Source organism: Phacochoerus africanus, chromosome 2 (genome assembly GCF_016906955.1).
Source record: "Phacochoerus africanus isolate WHEZ1 chromosome 2, ROS_Pafr_v1, whole genome shotgun sequence".
Taxonomy (NCBI): Eukaryota; Metazoa; Chordata; class Mammalia; order Artiodactyla; family Suidae; genus Phacochoerus; species Phacochoerus africanus.
The window spans coordinates 269,481,151-269,499,380 of record NC_062545.1 but is presented as its reverse complement, the minus strand read 5'-3'; the positions used below and the strand labels follow the sequence as shown (position 1 = coordinate 269,499,380).

Below are 18,230 nucleotides of genomic sequence, written 5' to 3'. Positions count from 1 at the left end.
TCCCCTCACTCCTCTGTAGAAGGGTAGGGGGCTCTGGGCAGGAACGGAGTTGCAGTTCTCTAAAGATTTCATCTGTGGTTCCCAGAGCTTTGGGCAGGCAGTGAGGGGGGCATATCTCCTGGCGCTGCCTGACCCCTTCCCCCAGCTCAGGGCTTCTCTCCTCCTGTGAGCACCAGGGCCTGCAGGATGTCAGACAGCGATACAGTTCCCTTGACCACGTCATGCTCATCTGCCACTACAAGTCGGGAACCTCTGCTTTTACCAGCCTATTGGTGATGGTTTTCAGGGTCTCATGCAGGTAGCACTTGAGGACACCTTCAAAGTAGTGTGATCAGTGTTGCAGGGCTTTGGTCACAGATACCTCTAGATTGTTGTAGGTCTTTTCTGCTGCCAGGTTGATAACGTCAAACTTGAAGGAGATGGCCACCACATACCCTTTTTCATCCACCACTGGCACGGCTGAGACTCGGTGCTGTACAAAGACGCCCAGAGCCACACAGACGGGGGTGGTAGTGCAGACCATAGCAGTGTTGGCACAGGTGCCAATCTGTAGCTCTTCCAGAGACTTAGACATGAACTCGACCTTGGGGAACTCAGTGATAAACAGCTTGAGGAACTTGAGGATGCTCTTGTGGGTGAGGATGTACAAGGTGTTGCCGGATTCTGGGTCAATAACTCGCAGCCTGTGGATCTTGTTTTGAGTTAATATAGAGACAGCATCAAACAAGCTGGCATTAGGAGAAATGCAGACAAAGTGGTTTAAAGGAGTCCTGTAGGTATATCTCTCTCCAAGTTTCTGTCTTGCATTCTTCAAGCTCATAAATCTGTACCAAGGCTGATTTATGGTCAGCATGCCCACAAAACTTTGCTTCTTACTATCCCATAAAGGGGCAGCTCAGACACCATTAGTCACCAAAGCAAAGAAAGCTTTCTTCACCTGCAGGGAGGTATCAAATACAACCACTTTTGAGCTTGTGGGAATCAGGTCATAGCAGCGATGAGACTTCATGAAGGAAGTGTCCATGCTCTTGTTGGGTTCTGGGGTCTCTGGAGGATGCTCGTTTTCCACAGCTGGTAGCTACCTGAAGAAGTGACTGTCTCCATTGTGAGATGCTGGCTGGGTTCGTTTGCTTTAGGACTAGATCAGGAACTTATCCTAGGAATAAGAACAAACCATTTTATTTTGAAAATTTCTGAAAACAGCTTGATTCCCCCTCATTTTCTTTTAGCCCCCCCCCCCCTTGTGGGTTTCCTGTGCTTGCCTCCATGTAAAGTGTTGTAGCTATAACTGTCTTTTGTTTGTTTGTTTATTTGTTTTTTTGTTTTTGGCTGCACTCAAAGTGTATGGAAGTTCTCCACCAGGAATCGAATCTAAGCCGAAGCTGTGGCAATGCTGGATCCTTAACCCACTATACCACAGTGGGAACTGCTGTAGCTGTAACTGTTAAAGTGTTTCTATCGTATATATAAGTAAATTTTAGCATTTAGATTCCTTAATTAATGTTTAAAATCGTTTCATTACACTTGTGTAGTTTAATTTGTGCTTTCTTGGCAGACCTTCATAAAATCTGATAGGGGCCCTGACTGTACTATTAGCTGGTCTCTATTTGTTCTACCACACATTACTACTAGGGAAGGAAGCTTCCCCTCCAGTTCTCTATACATAGCAGACTGTGCCCTTCCTTCTCCAGAGAGCTGTTGTGAGAATCATTTTATTCTATAAAGTCTTTTTATTCGAGTGCTTTCAGAGGACAAATATATATGTGTATATATATATATATTTGGCACAATAGAAATGAACCCAACTAGTATCCATGAAGATGCGAGTTCGATCCCTGGCCCTGCTCAGTGGGTTAAGGATCCAGTGTTGCCGCAAGCTGTGGTGTAGGTCACAGATGCAGCTCAGATCTGGTGATGCTGTGGCTATGCCAAAGACCAGCAGCTGCAACTCCAATGCAGCACCTAGCCTGGGGACTTCCATGTGCTGCACCTACCGCACCCCCCACCACAAAATAATGACTCTTCAATGCTAGATTCACATTTTGTAATTAATTAATTTTAGTTAACTTTTTAAAGGTAATTGTAGATTTATATGCAATCATAAGAAATAATACCAAGAGATCTCATGTACCCTTTACCCAGTTTTCCCTAGTAGTAACATCTTAATAGAACAAGTACCACAACAAGGATATTGACATTAATACACCCCAGGATCCTGTTCATAATTTTCCAGTTTTACGTGTACTCATTTGTGTGTATATAAAGTTCTGTGCAATCTTACTATATCTGTAGTCTCATGTATCTAATACCACATTCAAGGCACAGACAGTTCCATTACCCCAAGGACTCCACATGTTGTCCTTTTTTAAACTATACCCACTTTCCTTCTGCCGCCCCTAATTCCTAGACCCTTGGCGATCACTAATTGGTCTCCATTTCTGTAAATTTGTTATTTCAAGAATGTTATACAAATGGAATTATATAGTATATAATCTTTGGGGGTAGGTTTTTTTTTTCTCCCCTGGATAAATTCCTTGAAATTTATCCAGGTTGTTGTATGTCAATAGTTTGTTTCTTTTTATTCCTGAATAGCATCCCATGGTATGAATATACCACAATTTATTTATTTACTGTTGAAGTACATTTGGTTTATTTCCAGTTTTGGGCTGTTATGAATTAAGGTTCTGTAGACATTTGTGCACAGGTTTTTATGTGATCATCAGTTTTCACTGCCAAGAGTACAATTGATGGGTCATATTTGGTAAGTGCATGGCTTTCAATTTACTTTGGAGAAAAAAAAAAAAAAAGAGTTCCCTGGTGGTTCAGCATGTTAAGAATCTGGCATTGTCACTGTTGTGGCTCTGGTTACTGCTGTGGCACAAGTTTGACTCCTGGCTTGGGAATTTCCGTATGCCGCAGGCATGGCTAAAAAAAAAAAAAAGCAGATAAAAAACATTCCTGTTAAAATTATTCATTCTTACTTTTTTTTTTTTTGGTGAAAAGCATCATTTTACAGTTTCTTGCAAAGCTATTTGTCTTCTAGAACCTATTACTTGTGTAGTCAGGGAGTTTGCATTTTGGAATAGGCATCATGAGAAGATGAAGCTGACAGAAATCGAATCCCAGAGTCATCAAAAGGAGTTTCCTTTCCTGTGAAACAGTACACACATTGGTTCTTGTCTTTTTTGCGTTTGATCTTAGTTTTAAATTGTGATAAAAAGGTCGTATTTTATTTTTTCTTCTTACAGCGGTTGTGTGACTATGTTTGTGACCTCCTCTTGGAAGAGTCAAATGTCCAGCCAGTGTCGACACCTGTAACAGTGTGTGGAGACATACACGGACAGGTAAAATTTCATGAGCAGATTTTTAGTTTTTGTACTGTCTGTCCATAGTCTACATGTGTTTCCACTTGTGCTGTGAAATATTCAAAAAAAGCTGGTGGTTAGCAAGGGTGCCTCAGTCTGTGTGCCCCTAATGATTCCTGGTTACCATTACAGTGAATAAAAGTAGTGGTCAAATTATTCATGGAGTTTGTTGAAACCATACTTACAAAGTGCATTTTATTGCTCTGTAGTCGGGGAGATATGAAACCTAAATGTGGACTTAACATAGTTATGATTGATAGAAGAGGCTTTGGTTTAGACAGTAATTTTTATTCATTCTATTCCCTAATGTCATGTTTTACTGAAAATTTATCATTTCCTTAGTGGGAATGAGAATAGCAACCATTCAGAAAGATAAAACTATTGGTATGTGATTTCACAGCAAGTCACTGCAACAGTGGTATGAGAAAGGTCATTTTTTCATCTGGTGGGCTTCTGCTTTTGGCTGCATCTGCAGCATGCGGAAGCTTCAGGGCCAGGAATCGAGCCCATGCCACAGTAGACCTGAGCCACAGCAGTGACAACATCAGATCCTCAACCTGCTGATCCACCAGGGAACTCCTTTTGTTTGTTTTTAAGAGATTCATTGCATTAACAGGAGGGGGTACAACCTGATCTTGAGACTCTCACTGTCAGTGTTTAGCCTAGTTGGAAACTTGTGTATTTAGGTTTTTTTCTTTTTTGCTGAAAAATGAAAGCTGATCAGAATGCTCATAGCCTATTCTGTGCATGCAATGGAGTTGGAGTATAAGACATATAATATATTGTGAACAATGTAGTATTTATGAATGCCAATAGGACTTAAAATGACTACCGTAAATATGACTGCTTAAAGGAGCAGAAATCTATGTACATGGGTTGTCCTTGAGAGCTGCTCTGTGAGTAAAGTCCTATTTTGTCTACTTAGCTCTTTTCTCTTAGGTTTTTAGAAGTGTATTTCTTAATTTCTGTGTAACTTCTCTCCAAAAAGTATAATAGACATTTGTATTTTGCTAACATAAAGGATATTAATATAAGCAGTGCCTTAACATATTTCTAAAAGCTGGAGTAAACCAAGTATTGTTTTCACTTGATTATAATATTAAAATTGAAGGGTTGTCTGTATTGTCAAGGACTTTTCAATATATGAGTTACAGACAGGATAAAAGGTCAGGAAGTTGGAGACAACCTCAAACTACTAAAATTAATGAACATAATAAAATTGTACTTCTGTGTTATATATACTTTCAGTTCAGTATAATTCTTGCTTTCATTTATCTTGTGTTTTGAGGTTAAAGTGCTTTTTCGCATACTTCATGTCCAAACTTTTTAAGGGTCTTATGAGATTGGATCTTTTTGTAGAGAAAGAAACTGAGATTGAAAGATTGAGGAATTAACCCAAATTTGCACAGCTACTAAGGGACAGAGCTGAGATTTGAAATTCATTTGGGTGCCCGATAGCCCATGTTAATTTTAAATTACCACCAAAGTGAACAGTGTTTTTCTTATGCTTGATCCTTTAAGACAACTGCTCATCGAAAGCATGGGACTTGAGGAGCTTCTAAATGTCTGGAGACTAAGTCAAACGTAAGATGTATCTTTAGGGACTTGTACAGTTGTCTTCCCCTTGGGCCAGTTCTGGAATTGTAGGATTGGGATAAGAATATAAATAAACTTATAAAAAATGTTGGCAAGCTTACAGTGCTGAGAAGCATTGAAACAGTATAATTTTTTTTTTTTTTGTCTTTTTGCCTTTTCTAGGGCTGCTCCCGTGGCATATGGAGGTTCCCAGGCTAGGGGTCTAATTGGAACTGTAGCCACTGGCCTACACCAGAGCCACAGCAACACGGGATCCGAGCCACATCTACGACCTACACCACAGCCCACGGCAACGCCGGATCCTTAAGCCACTGAGCAAGGCCAGGGATCAAACCTGCGTCCTCATGGTTCCTAGTCGGGTTCGTTAACCACTGAGCCACGACAGGAACTCTGAAACAGTATAATCTTGTGAGGAGATTATAGACTTCAGACACAGAGCTTGGTTTAAGTCCTGGCTTGGTTACATACCAGCTGTTTAAGAAGTCACTTCAGCTGGCTCTTCAGTTCTTTAAATATGGCCTATGGCAGTTCCTGTTGTGGTGCAGTGGAAAGAAATTGAATCCGACTAGTATCCAGAGGATGTGGATTCAATCCCTGGCCTTGCTCAGTGGGTTAAGGATCTGGCATTGAGTGAGATGTGGTGTAGGTTGCAGATGCGGCTTGGATCTACCCTTAGCCTGGGAACTTCCATATGCTGAAGGAAAGCAAAAAAAAAAAAAAAGCCTATGGATCCTTGAGGCACAAAATTAATCAAGGGTAAAACTGCTGATGCCTCAGCACGAATCAAGGGAGTGTCACCAGCCTGTGCTGGTTGTCATTGTATTTATTTATTTATTATTTACTTATTTATTTACTTTTTGCTATTTCTTTGGGCTGCTCCCGCGGCATATGGAGGTTCCCAGGCTAGGGGTCGAATCAGAGCTGTAGCCACTGGCCTACACCAGAGCCACGGCAACGCAGGATCCGAGCCGCGTCTGCAACCTACACCACAGCTCACGGCAACGCCGGATCGTTAACCCACCGAACCCACAACCTCATGGTTCCTAGTCGGATTCGTTAACCACTGCGCCACGACGGGAACTCCTGTCATTGTGTTCTTCACCATCATGAATATACAGTAAAATAAAATGCCATTAGTATTTAAGAATGTCCTAAATGAGATAGTAATATTAATTGTAACTTTTTTCCCTTGTCTTTTTTTTTTTTTTTTTTGTCTTTTTAGGGCCACATCTGTGGCATATGGAGGTCCCCAGGCTAGGGGTCCAGCTGGAGCTTCAGCTGCCAGCCATAGCCACAGCCACAGCTGTGCTGGATCCGAGCTGCCTCTGTGACCTACACCACAGCTCATGGCAACACTGGATCCTTGACCCAGTGAGCAAGGCCAGGGATCGAACCCTCAACCTCATGGTTCCTAGTCGGATTCATTTCTGCTGCACCACAACAGGAACTCCTGGATTTTCTTTATGTGCTTTAATTAGCATATCCCAGCAGATTGGATGCATAAGCAGGTTTGAGACTCCAGCTGTGCTCTTTTTAGCCAGACATTAAAGATATTTCCAAAATGTAAAACAGTGCTGTTCTTCTCATTAAATTTGTTTTGTCTTGGAAAATTTATTTTTCATTAAAAATGTGGAGTTCCCTTCATGGCTTAGCAGTTAACAAACCTGGCTAGCATACATGAGGATGCCGGTTCGAACCCTGGTCTCTCTCAGAGGGTTAAGGATCCTGTGTTGCTGTGAGCTGTGTGTGGTGTAGGCTGCCAACGTGGCTTGGATCTGGCATTGCAGTGGTTATGGTGCAGGCCGGCAGCTGTAGCTTTGATTCGACCCCTAGCCTGGGAACTTCCATATGCTGTGGGTGCGGCCCTAAAAAGCAAAAAAATAAAAATTAATAAAGACTATAAATAGTTCCTGAAACCAAAAAGTTTGAAAACTACTGAGTTGGCTGTTTCCTTGCCTCTAATAATGGAATAGAATCCACTTCTCAGGTTTGGTTTGGTTTTAAAATGAGAACAGTGGCAGAGTGTCTGTGATATGAAAAACATGGATTAAATGGTAGAGATTATTTGTGAAATTATGAGATGGGCTTCTAGTAATGTATGATAATGTTAATTGTCTGCACATGTTCTCAGTAAATGTTTATTATATTAAAGAATTTCGGAAAAACACTTTGAGTATGCAGTAGGAACTATGGGTCCCTGAAGCAGAATTTTTGATCACCCCTTAAATATGTATGTGTTAAATTGAAACTTACTTGAAGCTTTTATTCAAGAACGTATTTCTAGAAACATCAGTAGTAAAGCTTAAGGACTTTCACTTGTCTTCCACACTTTTATAGAAGCATCTGTTTCATAAAACTTTTTAATGTTTCCTTCTTAACTTTGTGTGTATACATACTCAGTTTTTTTTTCTTTCTTCTTTTGGCTGCCCTGCAATATGGAGTTCCCCGACCAGAGATCAGATCTGAGCCGCGGTTGTGACTTAAGCTGCAGCTGGGGCAACGTGGGATCCTTAACCCACTGCGCCAGGCCAGGGATCTTTTTAACATTAAAAATAGATGCTCAAGGAGTTCCCGTTGTGGCTCAGTGGTCAACGAACTCAACTAGTATCCATGAGGACACGGGTTCAATCCCTGACCTTGCTCAGTGGGTTAAGGATCTAACATTGCCATGAGCTGTGGCTATGGTGTAGGCCAGTGGCTACAGCTCAAATTTGACCCCTAGCCTGGGAAACTATATGCTGCAAGTGCAGCCCTAAAAAGACAAAAGACAAAAAAAAAAAAGTTGCTGAATATGGAGCCAGGTGATTGGGTTAGCTTATTGACACATTGGGTAAATGATTTCATATTCTCAAGTGATAGATGAGGAGATGTATGAAAGAAATTTGAAGATGGGGTGTCTATAACAATAAAAGCTAGGGGTGGTGTTAGTGGTAACCGTGAGCTTCATTTTAGTGCTTTTTTTTTTAATGGCTTGGGAGTTGTGCTTGGCAGTTTTCTTTGCACTTTATTTCTTTTTATAAATGTAAATATTTGAAGTTTTCTTAACTGCTTCTTTACACAGTTTGGTCTAAGTTTTATTATTTTACTTCTTCCCAGGAATTTATAATCAGCATATATTGCCTTTCTTTTATAGTTTTATGATCTTTGTGAACTATTCAGAACTGGAGGTCAGGTTCCTGACACAAACTACATATTTATGGTATGTAAACACTAGTGACATCAAGTACTTATTTTAAATGGAAGGGATCTTACTACATGTAAATTGTGTAATAATTTCATTGCCCGGTGACAGTCATTAGTTAAATATATGAAAAGGGGAGTCCATACTTTTCTACATTTTGCTGTGTCTTCCAGTTAAGAATAATTGCTTTAGTAAACTACTGTATACATAGGACTGGGTTGTAGCTCTCAGGAATGCTTAGACAGAAAAATAGCCCAGAAACATGTGTTTAAGACCTAAATCTTCAATTTACTGCTATTTTATCAGATTTTTTTTGAGTGTTCATTTTCATGTGTTATTAATCTGTGGTTTGATGAGTATACACATATACACATTTGTTATTAGGATAGATATTTGCTTACTTTCCTTTTTAAAATATAATTCTACTGTTGAACTTTTTCTGATCTTTCTGTTGTTTTCTTTCTCAAAATTTCTGGGTCACGTTCCTGTTCCTTTAGTTGTTTTCCCATTGGTCTGCTATTGGCCCAGGTAAAACTCTGAGGGGAAGTACAAACAGTATGTCATCATACACAGTTGTTAAATACAACGCTGAATGTAGAACACTGTTATAATTATAAAAACTATTTTCTTCAAGTTGGCAGAACACTATTATAAAAACTGTTTAAGTTGGCAGCTCTTTTGATTCAGTTAAAGAGGTATTTGAAATTCATTTAAAATTCTTTGATTCACACATGATCTTTTAGAAACATGTATTAATGTAGGTAATGGAGAATGGAAAAAATGGTGATTCTGTAGGGAAAATCATTGAGGGAATTACACAGCAAGTTCCTCTTGATCTCCTGTAGCGTAAGAGTAGTACAGACATTTAATAGGAACATCTTATTTAATTCAATTTCAATTTTTTGTTAAAACTTAATTTCTAAATCATTTATATTTCTTATTTTGGGCCGTGACTCTGAATTTGGGCACTTTGGTATCATTTTTAAGAAATATTGTTGCTATTGTATTGTTTGTAACTGTAGACTTTTACTTTACAGGGTGATTTTGTAGACAGAGGTTATTATAGTTTGGAGACCTTCACTTACCTTCTTGCACTAAAGGCTAAATGGCCTGATCGTATTACACTTTTGCGAGGAAATCATGAGAGTAGACAGATAACACAGGTGTATGGATTTTATGGTAAGACCTTCTGTTTCTCTGATTCCGAATATTGTTTTACCTTCTTCTTTGGGAAAAAAGCCACAGAAGTCATACATGTACTTCTTATAGTAAAATTGGAAAATACGAATAATCTTTTCCCAGTTTCTCACCTTTAAATTTAACTTTCTTTCTTCCCCCAAGCAGTTGAATATCTTATTAGGTAGAGAGAACCATTCTTTTTTTTTTTAATTGTAGTTGATTTACAGTATTATATTCATTTCAGATGTACAACATAGTATTCAGTATTTTTTTTTTCCCTTTAGAGCAGCAGGTGCGGCATATGGAATTTCCCAGTCTAGGGGTCGAATCAGAGCTAAAGCTGAGGGCCTACACCACAGCCACAGCAGTTTGGGATCCGAGCCGCATCTGTGACCTACGCCACAGCTCATGGCAATGCCAGATCCTTAATCCACTGGTGGGTCCAGAGATTGAACCCGCATCCTCATGGATACTAGACAAGTTCGTTTCCACTAAGTCACAATGGGAACTCCTGTGGTTCAGTATTTTAAAGATTATATTCCTTATAGAGTTATTATAAAATATTAGCTGTATTCTCTGCGTTGAACAGTATATCTTTGTAGCTTGTTTATATTTTGTACACAGTGGTCTGAGAGAACTATTTTTTTTGGTCTTTTTAGGGCCACACCCAAGGCATATGGAGGTTCCCAGGCTAGGCGAGAATCAGAGCTGTAGTTGCTGGCCTACCCCACAGCCACAGCAATGCCAGATCCTTAACTCACTGAGCAAGGCCAGGGATCGAATCTGCATCCTCATGGATGCTAGTCAGATTCATTTCTGCAGAGCCACGACAGGAACTCCTGAGAGAACCATTTTTAACTCTTTGGTGTATATCTTTCTGGATCAGTGCTTCAAAATGTAGTCCTCAGTTTACCTCCTTGGAATCATCTGGGGTGCTTGTTGAAATGTAGGTTGCTGGGCACCACTGCAGACGTTTTGTGATCAAAGCTTAGAATCTGTTGAAAGGAAATGTTTTGTACACTCAGTTTGAGAACCTATTCTATATATATGTATGTGTATGTTTGTGCTTGTATTTGTATATACGAGTGTATACACACACCCCAAGCTAAAAATGGGATAATACTTGTTTTTTAATATTGTGACCAGCCGTTTCACTTCATGATGTTATTTTTACCTAAAGCTGCATTGTATTATACTGTGTGGATGCACTATAAATCTGTGTGCTTGTTTCAGAGAATATTAGGACCTCAGGCATTAAAAATAGAAGTCAAAAAAAAAAAAAGAAATAAAACTCAGCCATTAAAAGAAAACAGCTACTTCTATAAAACTTCACATGGTTGTAAATTTTAAAAAAATGAGATTAGGAAGCAATTTGAAGGAGGTAGATTGTAGAACTGTTGAGATTATTACTATGAATTTTCCAGAGTTCCTGCTGTGGCATAACAGGATCCGTGGTGTCTCTGCAGCACTGGACCCAGTTTCGATCTCTGCCTAGCTCTGTGGGTTAAGGATCTGGTATTGCCACAGCTGCAGCGTAGGTTCCCACTGTGGTTTGGATCTGTTCCCTGGTCTGGGAACTCCATATGCTGTGGGTGAGGCCAAAAACAAAGAAAAAAAAAAAAAAAAGAACTTTCCTTGAGCACAGATAAGGCAGAGAGATTTAAAAGATTGATCTCATTGCCCTTTAGTTTTAGACTTTATATTGAATTATCTTGTCATTATAAAAATAAGCTGAACTCTCTTACTTGTCAGTTTGTCACCCATTATCAATTATTAAATTGAGAAATTTTGGTAATTTATTGTTTATATAATTGTTAACAGGAATTGAAAAGTTTGATGCTAGTATTTGTCTTCTTTCTACAAGTTACTTCTGCTTTTCATTCATAAAATGCCATATGCCATTTGGAATAAAAGTGTTTGTTTTGCGAAATAATATTTTGGATAATATATAATGTGGCGTTAGTTCAGTGAAAGCAACTGTCTCCAGCTGTCTTCTCTTTTTTTTTTAGGACCACGCTTGTGGCATATGGAGGTTCCTAGGCTAGGGGTCGAATCGGAGCCCTAGCTGCCAGCCTACACCACAGCCACAGCAATGCTAGATCCGAGCCGCCTCTGTGACCTATGCCACAGCTCGAGGCCAGGGATTGAACCTGCATCCTCATGGATACTAGTCGGGTTCATTTATGCTGAGCTATGACAGGAACTCCTCATCATGGAACTTAACATTGATTTTAAAGTAGTAAAAATGACCATATATAGCTATTAATTATATTGGGGCTTCAGTTCACATTGACAAACTTATGCCTAGCAGTTATTAGGAACCAAGTGTTTTGCCTGTGTGTGAAGGTGAAAAATATAAGATGAGAAGTTTACATAAGGATCCTCCTTCACATAGAGAGATAATTTAAAAAATTACAAGAATTGACTATACCCCACAGTCTTATTTCTTATATCATTTTCAGTTGTATTTAAGGCCATAGTGGTATGTCAGTTTTTTTATTCAAAATTAAGAAGCCAATGAGAATTTCCATGGTATTAGTTTAAAGAAGAGATACTAATTTTTCTAGACAGCAGAGTGAATGTTCAGCTGAGAATATGTAAGAACTGATTGGCAGTCTGTCCTTAATCATAACTGCAGGTATACTTACTGGAACTCAGGTATTTAGTTGCACAATTTGCAGATAATCTCAGAAGAGACAGTCCAGGCCTGAGATTTTTTATTTTTTTAAGGGCTGCACCTGAGGCGTATGAAGGTTCCTAGGCTAGGGGTTGAATTGGAGGTGCAGCTGCCAGCCTATACAACAGCCAAAGCAATGCAGGATCCCAGCAGAATCTGCAGCCTACACCATAGCTCGTGGCAATGCCAGAGATCCCTGACCCACTCAGTGAGGCCAGGGATCCATCCGTACCATCTTCATGGCTACTAGTTGGGTTTAGTTACTGCTGAGCCACAATTGGAACTCCCTGAGAAATATTGAAATGGGAATTAGCAATGCTTCTATAATTAAGGGTCCTCTGATTTATTTGATTTTCCTGCTAGAATAAGGTAGTCACATTAAACACATTACTCTGTTTGATAGAATTGCTCAGTATTAACATAGTGTACAAAAGCTTTTGCTTTGGTTTATGTGAAATCAGTATTTAGCTCTTCTTGATCATAGGTTTTTTTTTCTGCCATCTCCATGGCATTTGGAAGTTCCCGGCCTGGGTATCAAACCTGTGCTATAGCAACGACCTTACCCACAGCTGTGATGATGCTGGATCCTTAACCCACTGAGTTGTCAGGGAACTCTCTGATCATAGCATTTTGACCAATAATTTCAGTTGCTTTTTAAAAGTGCCACTTCTGGAATAAAAAGCAGGACCGCATTCTTTTTTCTTTTTTTAGGGCCCCACCTGCGGCATATGGAAGTTCCCAGGCTAGGGGTCAAATTGGAGCTGCAGCTGCTGACCTGTGCTATAGCCACAGCAATTTGAGACCTATGCAGCAGCTTGTAACAGCGCTGTATCATTAACCCGTTGAGCGAGGCCAGGGATTGAACCCAAATCCTTGTGGATACTAGTTGGGTTCTTAACCCACAGAGTCACAATGGGAAATCCAGGACCACATTCTTAAAACTAGTTAAACACTAGTCTCCTTCTGGCTGTATGTGGAGGACCTACCAGGGCTAAATATATGTCTTAATTTGTCATCCTAGTTTAAGCTGGTTTTCTATTGCCTTAATATTAGCTATATTCTTTATTTTTTATCAGCAGATTCAGAATTTCGTTAACGAGAGCTCTTTGTTTCTCTCATAGATGAGTGCCAAACCAAATATGGAAATGCTAATGCCTGGAGATACTGTACCAAAGTTTTTGACATGCTCACAGTAGCAGCTGTAAGTTTATATAAATCTTTTAAAAAGCTCAAGTGTTTTCTTGCCAGTAACACTTTGCATATTTTTATCTAATTGCCATCTCAGTTATTGGTATCATTATCACTCATTGATAAATTTAGATATGACTGAGTTTATTATTACATGTTCAACTCTTTGTTATTCTTTTTTGCTAGTTAATAGATGAGCAGATTTTGTGTGTTCATGGTGGTTTATCTCCCGATATCAAAACACTGGATCAGATCCGTACTATTGAACGGAATCAAGAAATTCCTCATAAAGGAGCATTTTGTGATCTGGTTTGGTCAGATCCTGAAGATGTGGATACTTGGGCAATCAGTCCCCGAGGAGCAGGTTGGCTTTTTGGCGCAAAGGTCACAAATGAGGTAAAGCTACATTTTTGGAAAAAGTGGTTTGTTGGTTGCTAATGGACTACATAAGGAAATATGGTGGCTTTAGATACCAAACTTGTAGTCTAGTTTACTCAAACTGTGGTGGCTGTGGATGTTAAGTTTCTCATCTAGTTTGGCATATATGTCTTCCTTTAATGGTTAAATCAGATCGCATAATAAAAGCACCTCCTTTTAGCATCCACTGATAGCATTTGTAAACTAAATGTTCCTTTTCTTTCAAATATTGCAATTAAGTAATGAGATAACAAGGTCAAGATAGGCAACTTAATATATATATTTCTTACTATATATATATTTTTTTAACCGAGATGTAATTGACACATAGCATTATATTAGTTTTAGATATTTAACAATGATTCGATATATGCATTTATTGTGATAGGCAAATATTTTGAAGTTCAACTATTTTCAGTTAAAAGTGTGTTCACACTTATACATGGTGAGCTTAAGTAATCCAGAATAGAGGAGTCAGTTAAATGTCTGAGGCTGTTTCCTCAAGTTGCAAGAGAAAAATAATAAATTTCTTTTAGAATTTTTGTAAGAACTACAGTAAACTCTCAGTAAATTATAGATATTGATAGTAATACATTTATTATTAAACAATCAAAAACTTTGTTTCGTATCACGTAATACTTACAGAATGCTTTTCTTTCAGAAGCTTCTGATTATGTGACTGATTTCTGTAGCTCAGGCCAAAGTGGCTCTGTTTGCCTGTAACTTATGGAAATTAGTGGGGATAACTGTAGAATAGGTTCTGTAATCATGAGCTCTTTAGTAGTTACACTTAGTAGTTACTTTAGTAGTTTAGTAGTTACTTTAGTAGTTTAGTAGTTATACTTTATTTAAATGACTGTTTCCTTATATATATAGTTTGATTTTTTTTTTAATATCTTGGATACTTAATAAAACCTTTCTAAATTGCAGTTTGTTCATATCAACAACTTAAAACTCATCTGCAGAGCACACCAGCTAGTGCATGAAGGCTATAAATTTATGTTTGATGAGAAGCTGGTAACAGTATGGTCTGCTCCTAATTACTGTTATCGTTGTGGAAATATTGCTTCGATCATGGTCTTCAAAGATGTAAATACAAGAGAACCAAAGTTATTCCGGGCAGTTCCAGATTCAGAACGTGTTATTCCTCCCAGAACGACGACGCCGTATTTCCTTTGAGGCCTTCGCCCATCCTGCTGACCCATTTTTCTGTCCTCTTCTTACCCCAACTTTCGTGTATTACCCTCTACAGTATACTTTTTATTGAGCACTTTGCTGCTGAAATGCTGCCTCTTGCCTTTTTTTTTTTAATTTTAAATTATCTAAATTTATTGTTTGTTATGATGTCTATAGCAATGTTTTTCTATCAGTTTCCTCCCCCATCCCATCCCTGCCTTGGACTCATTTGAGAAGACTTGAGAAATGTCTTAATACTCACACTGCTGCATGTAGCTCTTGCTTATTTACTGGTCGGGGGAAACAGGATGTGTTTCCTTTTTCAAAAAAGCCAATTGACAGAACAGATGACTACACTGAAATACTCCTCCTTTTGTATTATTCAGTCTTTTGTTTTAGTTCGGTAAGTTTTAAGAAATTTCAGCAGCAAAGTTGTTATTCAGTGGGCACGATGGACTGTAGATGCCTCGAGTTATGTATACCTGTCCCAGCTGTAAACTTCATTGTCCTTTGTTGGATGATATTTTAAATGGATATAATAAATTGGTCTAAAGGGCTGCCCTCCTTGTTGTGTTTTTAAATTTTAGTTTAAAACTGCTACAGCTTATGACTTTGTACATTAAGATAATTGTATTGATCTTTTTTCAGATTCCTTGTATTTTTTAATAAAATAATCTTAAATAAAACCCAGATAGGTTAAAGTGTTAGAAATTTTAAACAGCATACGTTGTTAGCCTAAAGTTTTTCTTTTTTCCTAATCAGAGTTCTTGACCCTTTGGTTATTAAGTTTAAAACTTCAACTGAAATTCAATACTATTTATTAAAAAAAATCGCTAAACTGTGCCTAAAGAAATAACTGCCATATTAATGTTTTGGTTTATATCCTCTCTAGTAATAGAAAAACATTTAATACTTGTAATGCTGATGTGTTCATTTGATACCAGTTGAGTAGAATGTGATCAATCCAGTTTACGATCTATCAAGAGTATCATTAAGTAAAATATATGTACTTTTCAATAGGAGTCATTCTTTTCTTGCTGTAACACTTGACCTTAACTTTTAGAAAGTGTTCATTTTTTAACTGCAACTGGAAAGGTTGAAAAGTCAGGATTCTTGTATTTGTGAACTGTGATCTGAAGCAGATTTAAAAAGTGTAGAAAAAAACACAAATTGTCCTTCTTTGTAAAGGTCTGTGATACCATGTTTCAGCTTTGTGTAAGTAATTTGAATATCCAAAGGGTTGTGATGATCAGTTCTTGATATGCAACTGTCCACTTAATAAGGACACATGTTCCAGTGTCTCTTAGGACTGTGGTCATAAATGATGCTGGAATTAACCATTTTGTGAAATAGTTGGTATCCCTTTACTACTATAATTAATTTTTGTCATTCCAGGAACTCTCTGTGAAGCCAGCCAATTAATAAAGCACTTTAGCATCTGTTCAGGTAGTTTTGAAAACCAACTTTTCCCCTTCAGGATAAGAACTTCCAGGTTACCTAAAAATGCAATAAACATCTTTATAATCTAAGCTTCTTGGCACATAATTTTTCATCAGGGCTTTTCTTTTATTAAATGAGCACAATACTGTTATGATTTCCCCCCCCAACCACTCAGCTCCTTGTATAGTTTTTAATTGTATAGCTGTATGAACGAAGTGGCTAAGACATGTGCTGCACACACTTGAACTGTTGGGTCGGTAGATTTGTGTTACTGCCCTGACTCCAGTGTAATTCAGGGGGAAAAGTATTTTTTACCTTACAGGGATATGTAGCTATGTATTTTACTAATTGTGAAACACTGGAAATTAATGATGCAGACAATTTGGTGTGGTCTTTGAAAAGCTCTCTGCAGTATTTTTTTTTTTTTCTGTTACCATAAATTGTTTTTAAGTGCTTTCTCCCTTTTGCTTTTAAGTTATACCAATAAAATCAGTGACCCTCAGCCCTTCCTTCCCATTTGACACTCCTTAGCTTGGATTGATGTGGCTGTTTAGTTATTCATGTAATGTGACTTTATTTTTAAGTCATGGTGTACTGCGTTTGTTTGTCACTAGTTGGGCATGTGCCAATAATATTCTATCCATTCTTTAACTGCCATCTTTGTTTTGCCCGATTTTTTTCCTCTTCAGCTGAATAATGGCTTCTTGCATGGGAAAAAAAAAAAAGTTTTTACTATTAGACATGTGAAGGAAATAGAGTGAATGTATTGGACTTTGTAAGCCTAAAAGGGATATTTGGATCCCTCTGATAAATAAGGGCTATGTACTATATAGCGTGATCATGTGCTGGGAGATATTTGCCAGTCATAGATTTGTAGGCAGGAGGCTCTGTTCCTCCCTGTATCTAGGCTGAATGTAAAATCCCTTCTGTTGTATTAATGGGGGTAATAACTTTTTATTTGCCTATGATATACTTGGTTTCTAATAAAATGTCCTAGGCTCTAGTGAGAACTGTCGACTTTTAATTACCAATCACTCCCCTTTTCTCATTTTCCTGACATGTTCTTGGCTAGCTTTTTATAGGTTGATGCTTTTTCCTGATAAATCTCACCACTTTAAAGGTGTTCATTTGGGTGTGAGCTTAAAAAGCCTGTATCAAGAGCACCTCTCTGATATGCAACCTGCATCAGTTTCTACTCTGTCTGGATGTCTTGAACTGTTGGAAGATTTTGATGTCTTAAACCCTGGCTTTAGCTTTTAAAATAAGGTGTGAAATATTGTTCTTTGCATTAAGATTTGTGGGTTTTTGTTTTTGTTTTTGCTTTGTAAGCCCAGCACCAGGTTTTGGAAAAATGCCTGTACTGTGAAAGCAAATCCGAACTCTTGCTGAGCCTCTTTCATTGTCGGAAATAGAATTGCTTTCCATCAGCCTCCAAAAATTGTGTATCTGGAATCGAAGAAATTTAACAGCAAGAATCCAGATTTTTAAATGTACTTGTTTTCTAAATGCTAAATGTTTGTAAAGCACCTTCAGTTCTTTGGATGAAAGGTGCTATATTCTGTCAGTGTAAATTAATAAAAAGATTATAGGAAGTTTGTCAAAAAATGTTATCTAATGAAGTCTGTAGTATGTCCCAATAAGAGGTTAGCATTTTATATAACACAGTTTAAATTAAAAAAAAATATGCTATTCCTTCACTTGGTTGCTTGACTAGTAAACGGAAATGAAACTTTTTCTTGTTATGCATTTGACTCTAAGTGTTCCAGTTCTTTAAGGTGATATTCCTTATTAAGTCCTGGATCCAGTGCCTAGAACCATGTTTGTGAGATCATCAGAACTTTCTCAGTTGTGTATTTAAACAGTGTGCAGTCATGCTGATGAAATATACACCAAACACCAAAAAGAAGCATTTGGAAAGTCCCCTAGCATGAAGTCAAACACAATAGATTCTTGGGGAAGGTTGGTTCCTTATTCTCCTCTTACTAGTTTTCTGTTTCTTTGTCAATCGATT

At 38.1% G+C, this 18,230-nt stretch overlaps 1 protein-coding gene and 1 pseudogene across 1 annotated transcript in view; one reads left to right on the top strand and one right to left on the bottom strand.

The window, feature by feature from the left end:
• PPP6C (protein phosphatase 6 catalytic subunit) overlaps window positions 1-17,222 on the top strand; it is a 30,854-nt gene extending 13,632 nt beyond the window's left edge. The window contains exons 2-7 of the mRNA XM_047768390.1: window positions 3,249-3,344; window positions 8,095-8,160; window positions 9,180-9,321; window positions 13,120-13,199; window positions 13,373-13,582; window positions 14,534-17,222. Of these exons, the coding sequence (XP_047624346.1) occupies window positions 3,249-3,344; window positions 8,095-8,160; window positions 9,180-9,321; window positions 13,120-13,199; window positions 13,373-13,582; window positions 14,534-14,782 (843 nt within the window). The 3' untranslated portion in view covers window positions 14,783-17,222. The remainder of the gene's footprint in view (window positions 1-3,248; window positions 3,345-8,094; window positions 8,161-9,179; window positions 9,322-13,119; window positions 13,200-13,372; window positions 13,583-14,533) is intronic.
• LOC125120351 (5'-AMP-activated protein kinase subunit gamma-1-like) lies at window positions 147-1,104 on the bottom strand (annotated as a pseudogene).
• Window positions 17,223-18,230: the final 1,008 nt, after the last annotated feature.